Source organism: Erinaceus europaeus, chromosome 8 (assembly GCF_950295315.1).
Source record: "Erinaceus europaeus chromosome 8, mEriEur2.1, whole genome shotgun sequence".
NCBI lineage: Eukaryota > Metazoa > Chordata > Mammalia > Eulipotyphla > Erinaceidae > Erinaceus > Erinaceus europaeus.
Window position 1 is genome coordinate 114,673,342 of NC_080169.1, and position 19,790 is coordinate 114,693,131.

General features: G+C 44.5%; 2 gene segments (V, D, J or C); both read left to right on the forward strand.

Moving 5' to 3' along the window:
• The first annotated feature begins 338 nt into the window (after positions 1-338).
• Positions 339-890, forward strand: LOC103112876 (T cell receptor beta variable 6-6-like). The segment is given in 2 exon segments: positions 339-384; positions 484-890. Coding segments are annotated over 2 exon segments (453 nt in total).
• A 4,310-nt stretch (positions 891-5,200) lies between these two features.
• On the forward strand, positions 5,201-5,731 carry LOC107522457 (T cell receptor beta variable 9-like). The segment is given in 2 exon segments: positions 5,201-5,292; positions 5,424-5,731. Coding segments are annotated over 2 exon segments (357 nt in total).
• Positions 5,732-19,790: the final 14,059 nt, after the last annotated feature.

Consider the following 19,790-nt stretch of genomic DNA (forward strand, 5'->3'; position numbering starts at 1 on the left):
TATAATGACCAAGAGAGAAACAAAGGGAACCTCCCTGCCCTGTCTTCGGTCCAGTGTTTTCAGTTCAGTGATCATAGCTCTGAGCTGAACATGAGCTTCTTGGATCTAGAAGACTCAACTTTGTATCTCTGTGCTCAACACACAGCCCTGCATTAGCAACATTTAGCAAAAACCTTCCTGCCCAGCTCAGAAAGTGACTAGTGGGAGTGACCATATACAACTAACTGATTTGGGGATGCAGACAAGGGGAATGACATCTCACAATGATCCCCCACAAAGCCTGCTCCCCTCTCAGCACCACACACACAGGAGACCTCTCTCTTTGCTCTGCTCCAGCCATGAGTATCACACTCCTCTGTGTGGCTTCTTATCTCCTACAGACGGGTGAGTCCCAGGCAGGGGTTCCTTTCACAGGTGACAGTTTCAAGACCTCAACTTGCTACTTCTCTTTTTCTGTCTGCAATATTACCTTCTTCTCCATAGGTCTGGTGAATGGTGGTCTCATCCAGTTTCCCAAATCCCAGATCCTGAGGAGAGGACAGAGAATGACACTGGGATGTTTCCAGGACATGAACCACAATGTTATGTTATGGTATAGGCAAGACCTGGGACAGGGAATGAGGCTGATTCACTACTCACCTGGTGCATTTTACACCGACAAAGGAGAGGTCCTTGATGGCTACAATGTCTCCAGACCAGATACAATTCTCTTCCTCCTCACACTGGAGTCGGCTGCTCCCTCCCAGACATCAGTGTACTTCTGTGCCAGCAGTGAATCCACAGCGCTGCTCCACCACCTCCCCTCTGCACAAGAAGCCAGGGAGGCCCAGCGCCTGGGGCTTAGTTGGTCTCTTTGTAGATACTCAGTTCAGGGAATCTCAGAGCTGTGAGTACCTTGTTAATGCAGTCTACGTGAATTGATCCTGAGATTATCCTTATGGCAGTCTCAGCAAAATCTAGTGGTGACCCCAGAGCTGCAGTGGAGATGTCTCCATTTTTTCTGTCTTGTTTGTACCACTCACCCAGCCTCTGTATTCCGGGAAGGGTAGAGACTGCTTGTCACTCATCATGCCCCATCCTGTCCTGTCTCAGAATCTCTAGAGCTTGAGGTCTCTGCCCTGGGCATGGCCCTTCTTCTCTGTACTGCTCACTCCTGCCTGTGCTACAAGTGGATGGATCATCAGCTCCAGAAGGAAGCACTTTCTCATCTCCCACCTTCCCCTGTTACTCTCTTGCTGTGGGGCCACATGTCACTGGTCAGCTCAGCCCTGTTCTTTCACCCTGATGAATGTAGCCAGTAACCTTAGAAAGAATGTCCACAGTTTAAGGGAATTTTTACTTAAAGCAATGTGTGGTACCAAAGCTTCTATTAGTCAAAATTACACCAATAAAAATAGACCCACCAAAATTATTATGAGGAGAGTTACTTAGTGCAGGAATTCAACCTTGTACAGATGTGGTAGGAACAGAGGAAGGAGCGGTGGGAGGAAGATGCTAGCAGTTAGAGGGCATCGATAGAGCTGTGGGTGCTGTAGTGCAGGGGGCAGGCTACAGCTACAGCTGCAGGCAGGCGAGTTACCCAAGTGAGTCCTGTCACCCAGGGGCCTGAGTGTGTCCAGTGGGGAGTTTATGACTCTGAGGAATGGCACCTCTGGGGGTTCACATTTATGAACTTGTTCACATTTATGATAAGGCAAACTAAGACCCAGTTCTGAAGTGAGAGGTCAACCTAGGTTTATTAGACACTTCCATGCCTGTGGGTCACTGTTATTATCTGACCACACAGTCATTCTAAGAATAACAGTATTTTATTTCTGTATCCCAGATTTTTCAGATATGCCTTGTTGATCTATTGTAGACTAGAACCAAAAAGTAGAATACAGATTGGCCTGTCAACAGCCATGCCCAGCAGAGAAACAATTACAGAAGCCAGAACTCCCACCTCCTGCACTCCATAAATAACTTTGGTTCATACTCTCAGAGTTTGGGGAAATGCAAGAGGAAGATGTCTAGAGGGCTCTGAACTCCAATTCCTTCAGGACCCAGAGAGAGAAATTGAAAAAAGGAAAGATGTTCAGAAGTAGTAATATGTCTGACTTAGAAAGAAGACAAAGTAGGACTATAGAAAAAAAAATCTGTGTCCTCGAGAGAGCCACTGCAGTTTCCAGTAGATAATGGGGACACAGAACTTCGGTGGTGAGAATTGTGTGGAATTGGATCCTTCTTATTTATTTTATTTTATTTTATTTTATTTTATTTTATTTTATTTTATTTTTTACCAGAGCACTGCTCAGTTCTGGGTTATGGTGATATGGCGGATTGTATTTGGGACTATGGAGCCTCAGGCATGAGATTCTTTTTGCATAACCATTATGCTATCTACCCCTGCCCCTCTTATTTTGTAAATAAATGCTAAATCAATAGTAATATAAATAATAATTAAAAATGATTAATCTGGGAGAGAAAAAGGAGTCAGAGAGGGAGAGAGAAAGATACCTGCAGATCTGCTATGCCACTTGTGAAGCATTCCCCCTGTAGGTGGGGAGATGAGGACTTGAACCTGGATACTTGCACAGGTTTTTGTACTTAGTACTATATGTGCTTAACCAGGTGCATCACCACATGGCCCCCCAGTATCTTTCTCTCTCTCTCTACGTCCCCCTCCCCCTCAACTTTCCCCTGTCTATATTTAAAATAAACAAATAAAATATTTTAAAATTATGATACATAATGCCTCAGAATAAAAAGGAAACTATTCTTAGTGATGAGGTAAAAATCATTGCTGGGCTCTAGAAAAATATAAAACAAAGTGATAAAGCCATGACAAGGAGATATCACAATTGCTATTTTTTAAAACAAGCCTTTCATATCAGAGACGCCAGGGTTCCAGGTTCAATCCTTGACACAAACATAGACCTGAGCTCTGAAAAACAAAAATTGAACATCAGTGCTCAGTAAAAGAAAGAAAAAGAAAGAAAGAGAGAGAGAGAGAGAAAGAGAGAGGAAGGAAGGAAGGAAGGAAGGAAGGAAGAAAGAAAGAAAGAAAGAAAGAAAGAAAGAAAGAAAGAAAGAAAGAAAAGACTTCTCCCCTGGTCCCAAGGTCCCCAGGGGCCCTCACCCAGGGACTGAGTGGAGGACATTCCTGTTGGTCATCAGTCAGGGCAGGAACAGTTGAGTAAAAGTGGATTCTCTAAAAAGAGCTTGAGTGGTTCTCAGGGAGAATCAGAGTCTGTGAGCTGCACATGTGCAGTCAAGTTCCATGGACATGTGGTCTGAGTTAGCATATCCCCTCTTCAAAGTGAACTTTTCCTGGTCTCATAATGCTCTCCCACCTCTCTGTCCTCTCCACTGGGGAGGGAAGCTTGTGCACATGCAGAAGGCAGGAGCTGCTGGTGGCACAAGGCCAGATGTTGAACAGGTGTGCAAAAGGGGAGGATGCCAACTCTGGTGACTTAATTGGCTAATTTCCTTTCTATCTTTCTCTCCCTTGCTTTCTTCCTTCCTTTGCCAGGATTTTATTGCTGGGCCTTCATGCCTGCACAATTCCACTCACTGCTCCTGGCTATTTTTTTTCTCTTAGTAATAGGTGTGAGTCAAAGAGGGAGAAAAGAAACAGAAAGAATGAGAGGGGGCTGGGTGGTCGCACACCTGATTAATGGCCCATAGTACTGAGCACAGTTGCCCTTGCAAAGATCTGGGTTCAAGTCCCTGTTCTCCACCTGTGGGGGGGGGGGGCGGGGGAGGGATGCCTTACAAGCTGTGAAGCAGGACTGCAAATGTATATCTTTTTCTCTCCTTCTCTATCTCTCATTCCTCCCTAAATTTCTCTCTGTCTTATCCAATGTAAAGAAAGAAAGAAAGAAAGAAAGATAGAAAGAAAGAAGGAAGGAAAGAAGGAAGGGAAGGAAGGAAGAAAGAAAGAAAGAAAGAAAGAAAGAAAGAAAGAAAGAAAGAAAGAAAGAAAGAAAGAAATGGCTACCAGGAGTGGTAGATTTGTAGTGCCAGCACTGAGCCTCAGTGATTGGAGACATTTACTTGTTTGATGGCTCTAATAAAGGTTGTCATAGGGGCAATAATTGTCCTTTAGTTAATACATATATTTTTGGCAATATATCTCTTGGTCAATTATATGCAGTGTTGCTTCTAAAAGTTATCAAAGCTTAGGGCAATCCTTTTCTGATTACAGTCAGTTACGATTAAGATGCCAGTGCTCATACTCATGTACGCCTGCAGTCTGCTGCCCTGAATCCCTCAAGTTGCCGCATCATAAGCAAGGAGACCCAACCTCTTCTGACATTATATTGACTTCTAAAAATGGTCTCTTCACTACAGAGCTCTGTCTTCTGACTAGGCCAAGTCTGGCAAGTTTAACACATGATGAATGTAACTTCCAAACTCACAGATTGGAATGCATGACTTCAAACTAAAAAATGGATTTTCACTTTGAAATATTTCATCTCAAAGAAATAAACTGAGCACCTTGCTAACTAATACGTTACGCTGACTTGACCGTGGAATAAGTATTTGATGGAAGGACTTTATATCTTGGTGACTTGATCTTTTATTTTCTAGTTATTCATGATCTATGAGACCAGGGGCTTCAACTTGGCAGGAAGTATCTGATAGAAATTTACACAAAAGGAAAACACATTTACTTGTTGAAGATTTAGCTAGGAGTCAAGTCCCTGAGACTATGGGCTCTACACTTGGAGTTGCTGTGAAGCCAAAATAAAACTGGTAACTTGGGGTGGGGGTGGGGTGGGGGGGTCCTGGACAGGAAGGGCTCCATTCCTGATTCAGGTAAGAAGTCTGAGATAATGGAGTGCTAGGGAGTCCCTAATGGTGAGGGCAGGCAAGGTGCTTCTTAGCCTTCTACACACCTAGGAGAACATCTTCCTGAACCTGCATACAAGTGGAAAAGTGAATGAGTAGTAAGGCAAAGAAGTGAAGTACAGGTACAGTGATTCCGGTTGAATAGTGAGCGTCAGGTGCAGAGAAGGGCAAGCTTATGTGTTCACATGGAGACAATGCTCTGACCCCAACCACCTGTGGTTGGCCGGAGAGGATGTAAACAGTAGCCAGTCTTATGATCTGCTAAAGGAGAACAGAGGCCAAGGCACAGCCCACAGGGAGGGAAACACTGAAGCAGTGACATCAGAGTCAATTGGTCCTGTCAGGACAGCAGGAGGGTGAGAGCTATAGATGCACCCTGAGCTGGGAACTGTCTGGTCCCTGAGGCTGCCATGGGCTCCCTGCTCCTCTGCTGTGTGGCCCTGTGTCTCCTGGGAGCAGGTAGGTCCTGAGCACAGTGTGATTCTGGGGTAGGATTTGCCGTGCAGGAAATCCTGCCTTCCAGGAATGAGGGCTCAGCAAAAGGACATTCCTGTGCCTGTACTCAATTCCTGTCTGTTTCTTCCCAACAGGCTCAGTGGATTCTGGAGTCATTCAAACCCCCAAATATATGGTCAAAGCAAGAAGGCAGTCAGTGAACCTGGAATGTTCTTATGAGCCTGGACACCTTTATGTGTACTGGTACCAGCAGACCCAGGGCCAGGGTCCTCAGTTTTTGGTTCAGTATTACGATGGCCAAGAGCGAAACAAAGAGAAATTACCTGACAGGTTCACAGTCCAGCAGTTTAAAGACAGCTATCACTCTAAGCTGACTGCAAGCTCCTTGGAGCTGGAAGACTCAGCCCTGTATCTCTGTGCCAGCAGCTTAGCACAGCCCTGAACCAGCCACAGCCTGGAGCACAAAAACCTTCCTGCCCAGCTCAGGAAATGATGCAGGGTAGGTGGGAGGGGGTTGAAAGGCAGACTGAATTAATCCTACCAGACATAGGACAAGTTCACTGACACTTACATATATTTTGTGTTTTTCTGGGTACATAAATCATGTAAGATATGTTTTCTTTTCCCATTTATATATTTAGGCAGAACTAACTCTTCCAGGCTCATTATTTTTAAAAAAGCAATTAGAGTAAGAATCAAACTCAAGTTTGCTCCTTAACACCTGTCATCTCCCTTGATCTCCCCCACAGAGCATCTGTTTGCTCTTTCCTGCTTCAGATCATGGCATGGAAGATCATGTATCTCCTGTGATTTTCACCTCTCCCCTGAACACTGTAAGGGCCATGAGACTGCATATACTGAATATCCTAAAATGTCCTTGGGACAAGAAGACTCAGTTTCCTGTATGAAGCCATAGCATGGTCCAAGGCTGTGAAATCATTCATGGGAGTTATGTAGATACCAGATTACCAGATGTTTTCCTAGTTTTTCAGCAAAGTGAATGGGATGATAGGTAATAAAAATGTTCTAGTGAATTGGAGTGAGAGTAAATCAAAAGCTTTTTTATTCAATTCCTTATTTCCTTCTTTCTTTTTATCTCTTTCTTTCTTTCTTTCTTTCTTTCTTTCTTTCTTTCTTTCTTTCTTCCTTTCTTTCCCTCTGGTGTTATTTCTGGGGCTTGGCGCAAGCACTAAAAATTCACTATTTCTGTGTGTGTGTGTTCCTTTCTATTATCATTTAATAGGACAGAAAATTTGAGAGAGGAGGGGGAGACAGAGAGGGACAGAGAAATATAGACACCTGTTGGTGGGGAGTGGGGGCTTGAATGTGTGCTTTACCAGATGTACCACTGTCCAGTCCCCAATCCTTATTTGCTTTTGTTCAACAAATGTTTCTGTACCGTGTATTCTTTTTTCTTCTTCTTTGCCTCCAGGGTTATTATTGTCAGGCTAGTGGTGCAAGAGATAGAGATAACCCAGGAACCAAGCTCATGGTGGTGAGGCCATTCAAATCTTTATTCATCAGAACGCCCTAGAGTCCAGTGGTAGCACACCTGGTTAAGCCACATGGCACAAACCGCAATGGCCGGAAGCCTGCTGGTCCAAGCACACGTGCTCCTTGAGGCCAGAAAACAGAAGAGGCAAGTAGGAAATGGAAGTGGCTTGAAAATACCATACATAGTTAGGAAAAGGGTGAAGAAAAGTGAAAGGGAGCTGGGAAAGGTAGGGACTTCCTTAGCAACTGTTGTTAGGGATTTAACTGGTAGGATTACTAATACCCTGCAGGGAAATAGGAAGGAGACCTTTCAGGCAAAACAGTGACTATGTAGATAATAAGGGAGCAGGCCATAGTATCAGGAATGCAGGGTGCTTTGTGAGGCAGGGAGTCTGATAAGAGGAGACAAATCTTGAAGGGTTGTGTCTCTCCTTGCTTGACTTCTCAGTAGAGAGAGAGAAACTGACAGGATATCAGGTCAAACCTTGCCAAGCTCAACCACATCCTCACAATTTCCCTACACATCACTGAGGCTTGGTGCAGGCATTACGAATCCACTGCTCCTGGCAGCCATTTTTTCCCCATTTTATTAGATAGGACAGAGAGAAGTTGAGAGATAGGGAGAGAGGAAGATAGACTCCAGAAGATCTACTTAACCACTTGTGAAGTGTCCCCCCCCCTACAGGTGCAGATCTGGGGCCTCAAACCCAAGTCCTTGTACTAAGTGCACTTATCTAGGTGTGCCAATGCCCAGGCCCCTGGTGCCATATGTTCTGTAAGAAAATATAGAATGGAAATAACTTTGTAACCTGCATTTGGAAGTTTTTAAATATGTATTTATTTTGGATCGGGACAGAAAGAAATTGAGAGGTAATGGGAGATACAGAGGAAGAGAGAGAGAGAGAGAGAGAGAGAGATGCCTACCACACTGTTTCACCACTCATGAAACATCACCCCTGCAGATGGGGACTGGGAACCCAAACCTGGGTCTTTGTGCACTGTAATGTATGTGCTCCACTGGGTGTCACTCTCTTGCCCCGCATTTGGCAGTTTCAAGGTCAGTAATAAAACAGGCAATATTTAACACAGATATTTTTATTTTCTAATAAACATGTTTTTTCCATAATTATACATTAATTATAGCAGTGCAAAACTGATCTTACAGGAAGACTCAAAGACAAGAAGAAGGAATGGGGAGTTGGGAGGTAGCATAGTGGGTTAAGTGCATGTGGCGCAAAGCTCAAGGAGCAGCTTAAGGATCCCGGTTTGCGCCTCCCCACCTGCAGGGGAGTCGTTTCACAGGTGGTGAAGCAGGTCTGCAGGTGTCTATCTTTCTCTCCCCCTCTCTCTGTCTTCCCCTCCCCTCTCCATTTCTCTCTGTCCTATCCAACAACGACAACAATAATAACTACAACAATAAAACAACAAGGGCAACAAAAGAGAATAAATAAATAAATAAATAAATAGAAGAAGGAATGGTTTTTTTTTTTATATTTTTTATGCTAATTAAAGAATGTAATTTGGAAAAAAAATTACTATGTGCCAGAGGAAAACCAAATATGCTTTGGAAAATATACTTCCAGTTATTTTTGTAAACTTAAAAAAAAGAAAACTGTTCAATTCAAGCATGAATATTTTTGCATACTTTTTTTTTGCCTCCAGGTTTATGGCTACACCTCGGTGCCAGCACTATGAACACACTGCTTCTGGTGGCCATTTTTTCCATTTTTGTTGTTGTTGGATAGGACAGAGAGAAATTGAGAGAGGAGGGGAAGATAGAGAGGGGAAGAGAAAGATAGGCACCTGCAGACCTGCTTCACTGCTTGTGAAGTCACGCCCATGCAGGTGGGGAGCCAGGGGCTCGAACTGGGCCCTTGCACTCTGTACTATGTGTGCTTAACCTGGTGGGCTACTGCCCGACACTCTTTTTGTGTAATCTTCATGCTATCTACCTGGTCCTACATTTTATATTATAAATAGGAGAGAACTTATTCATTAATTAAGTTATTTAATCAAATCAAAGAATTATAAGGATGCAAAAGTGGGAATTAAGCCATGGTCATTTGGACTATAAGTCTTGTGTTTCCTCCTGTGGTTCTGACATTAGAGTCCGTGCCCACTTCTCCTGCCTTCAGGGGCCCTGAATTATCCAGACTAGGGCCTGAAGTTGTGCAAAGCTAAAGCAATACATTAGGAAATGAGTTCTGATTAGAAAGGCAACAATGTGTCTCTATCTAGCCTAGTGGGGTAGGGCTCTGGAGAGGTGAGACTTCAGGACACATAGGTGAGGTCTTCTGCCCAGAGAAGTCAGAATGGTATCACAGTAGCATCTGCAACTTTGTGGCTGGAAGGTGGTAAGATATAAAGCAGGACAAATTTTTAAATAAACAGGAAACCAAAGGTAGGGATAGAATAGATGAAATTAGGGGACTTTATGTGGGAAGAAAGCTAGGGGTATGGATCAGCTGACCTAAGTCCAGGTCCAGCAGAGAAGGAATTACTGAAGTCAGACCTTCCACCTTCTACACCCCATAAAGAATTTTAGTTTGGGAGTCGGGCATAGCACAGAGAGTTAAGCACAGGTGGCACAGAGAGCAAGGACCAGTGTAAGGATCCTGGTTCAAGCCCTTGTCTCCCTACCTGCAGGGGAGTCGCCTCACAGGCGGTGAAGCATGTCTGCAGGTGTCTGTCTTTCTCTCCCACTCTCTGTCTTCCCCTCCTCTCTGTCCTATCCAACAACAATAACAGCAATAACCACAACAATGATAAACAACAAGGGCAACAAAAGGAAAATAAATAAATATAAAAATTAAAAAAAATGTAGTCCATACTTTTCAGAGGGATAAAGAATAGGGAAGCTTCCAATGGAGGGGATGGGGCACAGAACTCTGGTGGTGGGAACTGTATGGAATTGTAGCACTGTTTTCTTATAATCTTATTAATCATTATTAAATTACTAATAAATTTTTTTTTAAGGCAACAACATGGTACAGTGCCCTTGCTACATCCTTTGTGAGATCTATCTAGGAAGTATACTAATAATTTGAGATCAGATAGCAGTCTTGGAACCAACTGTGGAATGTGTGTAAATATATCCTGAATGAAGAATGATAGCACTGCAATAATATGAATATATATTAAATATAAAACATAGTTTGTATATGCTGCTTTATAAATAGATAAAACAGACATCCACCAGATGAATTCATACTTCACATGGTTTTGTGCTTATTAGCGTTTTTCCATTTGATCAGCCAGGGGAACAGATCAGGCTCTGTTCTGGCTCAATGCTATTTAATATTTACATCAATGACCTTCCAGAAACTTCTTCAAGGAAGTTCATCTACGCTGATGACATCTGCTGTGCAACTCAGGCATCCAACTTTGACATCCTCAAGGAAACACTCACGAAAGACATGTCTCTGATATCTGATTACTGTAAAAAATGGCGACTAATCCCTAGCACTGCAAAAACGGTATCATCTGTTTTCCATCTACACCATGCCTCGGCCTCGCGTGAGCTTAATGTGCAGCTTGACGATACGAGAATCCGGCATGAAGCCCAGCCAGTCTATCTTGGTTTTACTCTCGATCGCACCCTGTTATTTCACAAACATCTCATAAAAACTGCAGCAAAGGTGGGCGCGAGGAATAACATCATTGCAAGACTGGCCAGCTCCTCATGGGGCGCGAGCGCTTCCACACTACGATCATCATCTCTGGCATTATGCTATTCCACTGCAGAATACTGTGCCCCAGTATGGTTCCGTAGCCCCCATGTCCACTTGGTCGATTCCAAATTATATTCCTCCATGAGGATAATTTCTGGAACCATCCGTTCCACCCCGGTTCCATGGCTGCCAGTTCTTAGCATCATCGCCCCGCCAGATATTCGTCGGGATACGGCATCATCTAAGTTCATTTCCCACATCTGTGCTCGACCGGACCTGCCAATATACGTGGATATCTTCGCCCACCCTGTCCAACGCTTGACGTCTCGTCGTCACCCAATCTGGTCCCCTATGCCTACACTGAACTTCTCTGTTCCAGACTATTGGAAACAGAGTTGGCAGTCAGCTGAGGTAAAGAACAAACACCTCATCACAGACCCCTGCAAGCGTCAACCCGGCTTTGACCTAGCACGTTATGATTGGGCTCTCCTCAATCGCTATCGAACAGGCCATGGCCGGTGCGCCGCTATGTTCCATCGCTGGGGAGCCAGAGACGACCCGAACTGCCCCTGCGGCTACAGACAGACTATGACCCACATAGTCAATGACTGCCACCTCTCCAGATTCAAAGGAGGTCTCGAAACTTTACATTAGGCTCAACCTGACGCTGTTGACTGGCTATGGAAGAAGGGCAAATGCTAGAAGAAGAAGCCAGGGGAAGGGGTATGGCCCCATGTGACAAGTTGGCTCTGGGGTTTGAATAGGGGGAGTGACATTTCAGGATGACTCCCTGCCAGGTCCACTTCACCCTCAGTGTCACACACAGTGGAGACCCCTCCTTCAAGCTGTGCTGCCATTAGGGCCACCCTCCAGTGCTGCATGGTCTCCTGTCTTCTGTGGGCAGGTGAGTCCTAGGTGAGTTTCCTTTCCTGGGTGACAACTGAAGATCCTGTTGTCAAAACATTCCAGTGTGTCTCCAACAATTTCACCTCCAGCTGCCACTGACCTGGTTTATTCTGGGATCATTCTGAGCCCCACATTCCAGAATGTGAAACAAAACACTATGTATTGGCATCAAGAAGATCTAGGACATGGGTTTAAGATGATTCCTTACTGACTCCTAACTAGATTCACTGACTCAGGAGAATTCCTGGCAGGTACAGAATCACAAGATCATATGCAATAGACTTCCGTTCCCAGATATCTGTGTACTTCTGTGCCAGCAGAAACCCATGGTGCTGCATCACCATGTTCTTCTGCACAAGACAGCATGGAGGCCCTGTCCCTGGCACTCACTGAAGTTTTTGCAGACTGCACAGCTCAGGGGACTCTGAGCTCTCTGTGACCTGTGCAGACAGTGTACACTTGGCTTCCCAGATTGTCTCCAGAGCATCTCAGCCAGGTCTGGACCTGATTCTAGAACCTCTGAGGCACTGTGTCCACTGCTGTCATCACATTTACACGGTGCACCTGCCCAGTGTGTTCTCCCATAATGTCCCATCCCTTCCCACATCAGGAACTACAAAGGCTGATACCTCTGCTTTGGAAATGAATCTACCCCTGGCTAGTGCTCCTTCCCACCTGAGTTTCAGCTAGAATAAATTATCAGCTTCTTCACCTCATTGAGGCTATTTTACCTCTGCTAACTTCCCCAGTGTCCTGTGCCTCTTAACTGTTAAAAACAGCATTTTTGAAAGATGACAGTTTCCTAATATATTTCTGACTGAGTTTTAAATTGTTGTGACTATTTTTTTTAAGGGAAGCGTGTTCTTTATTTATTTATTGCCTCCAGGGTATCACTGAAGCTCTATGTTTGCACTACAAATCCACTGCTCCTGGAGGCCATCCTCCCCCTCCCCCCCGTTTTTGTTGTGTTTGCCCTTGTTGCCTTTGTTTTTGTTATTGGATAGGACAGAGAGAAGTTGAGAGGGGAGGGGAAGACAGAGGGGGGGGAGAAAAAGGTAGACACCTACAGACCTGCTTTACTACTTGTGAAGCGACCCCCTTCCCTACCCACCTGCAGGCAGGGAGTCAGAGGCACGAACCCAGATCCTTATGCGCTGGAGCTTGTGCACTTAACCCGCTGCACTATTGCCCTGCCAGAAAATTGTGTGACTCTTACACTTTCCAATAATTGTGCTTGGAGCAGAGTGAGTGTCCTAACACAGACTGAATTATTACATGATTGAATCAGTGAATGAGACATATGGATAGAGGAACCTCTTATATCAATCCCTCTGTTAGATTTTATCCATACAAAAGTCCTAACAGGAAAATAAATATAATATTTTAATTCTTACACTTGTTGGGTCTTGATAGGGAATCTCTAGGATGGGTGGTCAACTTAGCTTTGAAACTCATCTTGTGACCCATGGAAACATTTGAAAATATTTCTTCTTCTCCTTCTCCTTCTCCTTCTCCTTCTCCTTCTCCTCCTTCTTCTTCTCCTTTTCCTCCTTCTTCTGCTCCTCCTCCTCCTCCTCCTCCTTCTTCTTCTTCTTCTATTTCTCCTCCTCCTCCTCTTCTTCTTCTTCACCACCTCCTCCTTCTTCTCTTCCTTTTCCTTCTCGTCCTCTTTCTCTTCTTTTCTTCTTCTTCTTTTTGTGAGTCTTGACACAATTGCACAAAATAAGATTGCACATTGTAGGCTACTAGGGGGCACTGTGGACCTACAGTTGTCTAAGATTTCTGCTTGATGTGGAGAGATTGGATCATATTGGGAAGGCTAAGGAAACTCAAGGCTTTCTGTTTGTTTCAGGAGTGACTGAGTTCATAGAGTAGGTGATAGACACAGAGCTAACACTGACTTCTCACTTCCCAGGGAAGGGTAGAGGTGCCAAGGAGACCAGTTATTTGATGATGGAGGCAGAGTCATGGCCACTGTCAGACAAAGTCCAGGCAAGCAAGAACCGAACTGAAACTATTCTTTTTGTGTAATGCGGAGGTGACGTCACGTCTGTTACCAAAGTCTGAACAGGCTGCAACCTACTGCAGAGCAGGAAGTTCTAGATTAAACTGAAGCTATTTGTTTATTTATTTATTTATTTATTTTCCTTTTTTTTGCCCTTGTTGTTTAACATTGTTGTGGTTATTAATGTCGTTGTCGTTGGATAGGACAGAGAGAAATGGAGAGAGGAGGGGAAGACAGAGAGGAGGAGAGAAAGACAGACACCTGCAGACCTGCTTTACCGCTTGTGAAGTGACTCCCCTGCAGGTGGGGAGCCGGGGGCTCAAACTGGGATCCTTATGTAGGTCCTGGCGATTTGCGCCATGTGTGCTTAACCTGCTGCGCCATCGCCCGACTCCCGCTATGTGTTTTCAATTGCATTTATAATTTGAGGACTTATTGACTATATTGAAAATAAACAGATACACCTGGGGACAATAGAAAGAGATACCCAGGGGAAGTACACAGTGTCAGCAATGATGGCAGTGAATGTAACAAGACTAAAAACGGCCTAGACTATGCAGCTATCAAGAACAATGAACCCACCTTCTCTGACCCATCTTGGACAGAGCTAGAAGGAATTATGTTAAGTGAGCTAAGTCAGAAAGATAAAGATGAGTATGAGATGATCCCACTCATCAACAGAAGTTAAGAAGATCTGAAAGGGTAACTAAAAGCAGGACCTGACCAAATTGTAAGTAGGGCACCAAAGTAAAAGCCCTGTGGTGAGGGGTATACATGCAGCCTCCTGGGCCAGTGGGGGGTGGGAGTGGGTGGGAGGGATGGGTCACAGTCTTTCGGTGGTGGGAATGGTGTTTATGTACACTCCTAGTAAAATGTAGTCATATAAATCATTAGTTAATTAATACAAGAGGGGGAAAATTAATTGTATGTCTTAAAGTTTTTTAAAACACAAACTGAATCTTTTTAATATATAGGCTATGTAATTGATATGCAGACTCTCTCAAAAGCCTAGACCAAGTAGATCAGAAGCAACCAATAGCACAGCTATATACAAGATACTGGGTACTGTACAGCAAACCCTAACAAAAGGACTTTTCAAAGTTAACCCAATTACCAATTAATGTGATGATAACATTAACTATCGACTGTCTTTTTGAACCCTAAGACAGCAGGAACCTCACATCTCCACTATAGAGCCTCTACTTCCCCCAGTCCTGGAACCCTTGGATAGGGCCCACTTTCCCGTATGCCTCTCCCAATCCATATCAAATAATATTGCATCTGCCAATCACAACCTAATCAATGCAACGATTGCCACCTCAACATGCTTCACTTCAGACTGTGTCCAGAGACTTCACATGTGGAATGACAACCCTTCAGCTTCATTACTTGGGTGAGACCTTTCCTTTCATAGTATTCTCTAATTCCATCTCAGGTGGTTCACTTTCTAACAAAGTCCCAAAACCTAGATATACACCAGTTTCTGTGAGAGAGATCATATGTTAACACGTATCCATAAACTACTACAAAATATATACCTGAAAGCAGAAGTACACTAGAGTTTGCAGTAAGTATCCCCTTAACACTTCCTCTCCAGTATTCCAAGCTTTGGTCCATGATTGCTCAACAATTTGTTTGGCTTTGTATGTTAACTCTCTTTTCAGTCACCAGGTTCCAGATGTCATCATGATGCTGGCCAGGCTTCCCTGGACTGAAGACCCCACCAATGTGTCCTGGAGCTCAGCTTCCCCAGAGACCCACCCTACTAGGGAAAGAGAGAGGCAGACTGGGTGTATGGACCAACCAGTCAACGCCCGTGTTCAGCGGGGAAGCAATTACAGAAGCCAGACCTTCTACCTTCTACAACCCACAATGACCCTGGGTCCATGCTCCCAGAGGGATAGAGAGTGGGAAAGCTATCAGGCGAGGGGGTGGGATATGGAGATTGGGTGGTGGAAATTGTGTGGAGTTGTACCCTTCCTACCCTATGGTTTTGTTAATTAATGCTTTCTTAAATAAAAAGGAAAAAAATATGGCATATGTTGTACCCATTGAAAGGCTTTCAGAAAAAGAGCTACTTGACACAACTACAGCTTCTCAACTAGCTGGACTCAGACCAAAAGCCAGAATTACAGGTGGCTTATAGTATGAGCGACAGACTGTGGTCTTCACCTAGTTATAGGAAGGCCCTATTGCTTACCCTCACCTATAGACCCTCTGCCTTCCTTTACAGATATCTGTGATAAATATAAAGGTTGTGTAGTTAAATAGCTAATATAAGGGTTAATGGGTGAAAGTTAGTGAACTCTGATGTAGGCAAAAGTTAGTGAACTCTCATATATACAAAGATTAGCCAGAAGAGAGTCCTCATGGTGTGTGCTTACTTTATAGCAGACAATTTCTCTAGGTAGACAGTTTGCTAGATATTAGAAATGTGTTACTTAGTTAGGTTCATCCAAGAATGGGTTAAGAAGAAAAGCTGTTAGATGGAGCTCCAGAAAAGATATGCTAACCAACTCAGATAGTTGAAACACAGGGAACAATGTTTGAAGTTATTTTGGTCACAACAAGGCTACACAGATGGTCTAAACTTAGGGGAGGGCTGGCTGCCTCAAGACCAAAGAAACTTTCAAGAACATACCTATAATGATAATAATGTCTGGAGTTATTTTTAATATTAATAAAAACAATCTTACATGATATCAACTGTATCCTTGGTGCTAATGAAAACAATTATACATGATGTCATCTGTATCCAGGCAAAAGTATTTAAATAAACCTCTGCAGCAGAGGCCAGAGGTGCTTCTCTTATGAACTTAAAGCAGCTGACACCTCACTCACTTCATTTCTTCAATGCCAACTCCCCTTTTCCTGAAGGTACCTTAAATAACTGGCTGGGGCTGGCCCCCAGCAATCTGAGCCTGCACAGGAAGGAGGAGTGGGATTTGGAGACACCAGGACTGAGTAGCAAGGGTTTGTAGCTGGGTAGAAGAGAACTTGGTGTATGTATTCATGTGAGGACAGCGTCCAGGCTGCAGTCAACACAGTCAGCACTAGTTGAAGCCTACACAGGCACAGAAGGACACAGAGAGTAAAAACCTTGGTACCTGCAAGGGCCACAGAGAACAGGACACAGTCTGCAGGAAGCATGACATCACAGCAGTGACTTTAGAGGAAATGTTCCTATCAGGGCAGCAGGAGGGTGAGAGCTGTAGACCCGCCCTGAGCTGGGAGCTGTCTGGTCCCTGAGGCTGCCATGGGCTCCAGACTCCTCTGTTGTGTGGTCCTGTGTCTCCTGGGGACAGGTAAGTCCTGGGCTCCATGTGACACTGGAGTAGGCTTCTCCATGCCATAGAAACAAACTTTCCAGGGTGATGCTTGTTGAAGGAGACTTCCCCCTGTGTCTCTCACTGATTTCTGACTCTCTTCTTCCCACCATGATCAGTGGATTCTGAAGTCATTCAAACTCCAAAATATGTGGTCAGAGCAAGAAGGCAGCCAGTGACCCTGAGATGTTCCTATGAATCTGGACACCTTTCTGTGTACTGGTACCAGCAGACCCAGGGCCAGGGCCCCCAGTTCCTTGTTGAATACTATGATGGCCAAGAAAGGAACAAAGGGAAACTCCCTGCCTACTTCAAGGTAGAGCAGGTCAGCAAGGACCATCGCTCTGAGCTGACTGTGAGCTCCTTGGAGCTGGAGGACTCAGCCCTGTATCTCTGTGCCAGCAGCTTAGCACAGCCCTGCACCAGCCACAGCCTGGAGCACAAAAACCTTCCTGCCCAGATCAGGAAGCGACAGTTTGTGGTGGGATTTAGACAGGCTATCCCAGACTTCACTGCCTTGGGTAGCTGTTGTCCAACATTTGGGAAGATAACCTGGAGGCAGGTTGAAGGACAAGGATGCCCCTGGTCTTTTGACACTTTATTTCTGTCAATATGTCTCTTTCTCTAATCCCAGCCTTCATAGAATAAGGGTGACTTAAAAAAAAAATTCTTTATTCCAGATTTAACCAGATGATTCCCTGATAAACTATTTCCCTGAATCTAAGGGAAAGTGAATTCTGGGAAATGTAATTAACAAGATTGATTTGATGCAGTGCAGGATGGATTTGCACAGATTGAGACAATTGGTCTCAAATCTTCTTTCAGTCTAGACATGATCTCCAAATTTCTTTGGAATATACCTGCTTCTTAGGGGAGTTGTTCCCTAGTTGGGGTGTGTTGGTTATAGATTTATTTATTTATTTTACTCCTGAATCTGAGCATGTTCTCATTCTGTGGGTATATTCTCCTGCCTTCTCAGAGGATGGGCTTTTTCCCAGTAGGTTCTAATGAGCGCTGTGAACCCAGAGTACTGCAGACATCCTGGGGTATGTGAGAGAGAAAGAAAAAAAAAGACTTGTGAAGTAGAGTCTGTATGTCTGCTTAGGAAGGAAGACTGTGCTCATTGAGGGGACCTTGGGATACATGGAACTGCAGACCTCTCACTGCCCAGAGAGGGCAGACATGTCTGGAATTCCACCATCCTGAGTCTACAGGAAAAGTGATAGGTCTGGGAGCTGGAGAACAAGCAGGTGGGGTGGAGAAATTAGTGTCAGACTGGGACAGGGAGAAAGAAAAAGGTATAGGTAATTACATGAGGACAGTGTTCAGCCCCACTTATACTTTGCTAAGGATTCTGCAGACATGGAAGGACACAGAAAGGAGACAAACCTGTCACCTGCCAAGGGACTATAAAAAGAAGGACACAGACTGCATTTAGAGTAGAATCAGTGCTGTCATCAGAGGCAAATGATCCGATCAGGACAGCAGGAAGAGGAGAGCTTTAGGTCCACCTTGAACAGGGAGTTGTCTGATTTCTGAGGCTGTCATGGTCTTCAGGCTTCTCTGCTGTGTGGCTCTGTGTCTCCTGGGAGCAGGTGAGTTTTGGACTCTGTGCCTACTAGACACAAGCCTACACTGGGTAAGAATTCAGCAATAAATTATTCATCTGTCTGTGTTCAACTTCTCTGTCTCCTACGTAACAGGTTCAGTGGGTCCTGCAGTTACTCAAATGCCGCGATATCTGGTCAAAGCAGAAACACAGCCAGTGACCCTGAACTGTTCCTATGAGTCTGGATACCTTTGTGCATACTGGTACCAACAGACTCAGGGCCAGGGCCCTCAGTTCTTGGTTCACTATTATGACGGGAAAGACATAGACAAAGGGAATGTCCCTAACAGGTTCACATTCAGACAACTCAAGGATCATCGCTCTGAGCTGACTGTGAGCTCCTTGGAGCTGGAGGACTCAGCCCTGTATCTCTGTGCCAGCAGCATAGCACAGCCCTGCACCAGCCACAGCCTGGAGCACAAAAACCTTCCTGCCCAGCTCAGGAAGTGATGACAGCAGACTGTCTCAGCCTGGAAGGGAGGACAGGCTCTCTGCTGCATACATAGATAGAATATTTCCAAACTTTCAACAGCTTGCAAGTAGGAACCATCTACTTTTTGTTTAATTGGGAAGTAACCAAGCCTGTATCTGAAACCTGATAGAGGAGTCTGGTCTAGTTAAGCATACACATCATGGTGTACAAGGACCAGGGTTCAAGCCCCTGCTTGTCACCTACAGGGGGTCTGTGTCACAAGCCATGAAGCAGGTCTGCAGGTCTGCATCTTTCTTTCCCTCTGTATTCCCATCCCGTCTCAATTTCTCTCTGTCTTATTCAATAAAAAAAATGGGGAAAAATGGCCACCAGGAGCAGTGGATTCATAATGCAGGCACTGAGCCCCAGTGGCAACTCTGAAGGCAAAATTTAATTAATTAATTAATTAATTTTCTTCTTTAACACCTATGGTCCCCCTACTCCTACAACATGTCACTGCTCCTTCTCTTGTCTCCTCTTTCCTGCTCCTGGAGACAGAAAGGGAAGACCATGCAGGTTATGTGAGTATCCCACTCTCTTCTCTGACAGCCTCAGGGTGTTTATGACACAAGATAAAGAATAGTCATGATCCATCCTTTGACAAGAAGCTGCACATTCCTGCAGTCTAACCAGCGTCTGAATCTATACCTATACCATGGGGTGTCTTTCACCGAGGGTGTGTGGGGACGGGATTCTCGATGTGTTTACAGTGACACAGATGACAGAATGGGAAGTTTAAAAGACAAGGAGCATTTGAGATGAATGATTGCATTTCCAGTATGGAAAAGAACAAATATATATACATATAGATAGATAGATAGATAGATAGTTAGATAGATAGACAGATAGATATAGAGCTGAGCAACGCTCTGGTAAAGAAAAACAAAACACGATTGTGACTCACATATTAAAGAAGAGAGCATGTGACCTCAGGTAAATGGCAGGATGGATATCTATTAAGAAATAGACATGGTGCAGAAATATTTTCCTGGGATCCATGTTCTGCTTCTATAGCTTA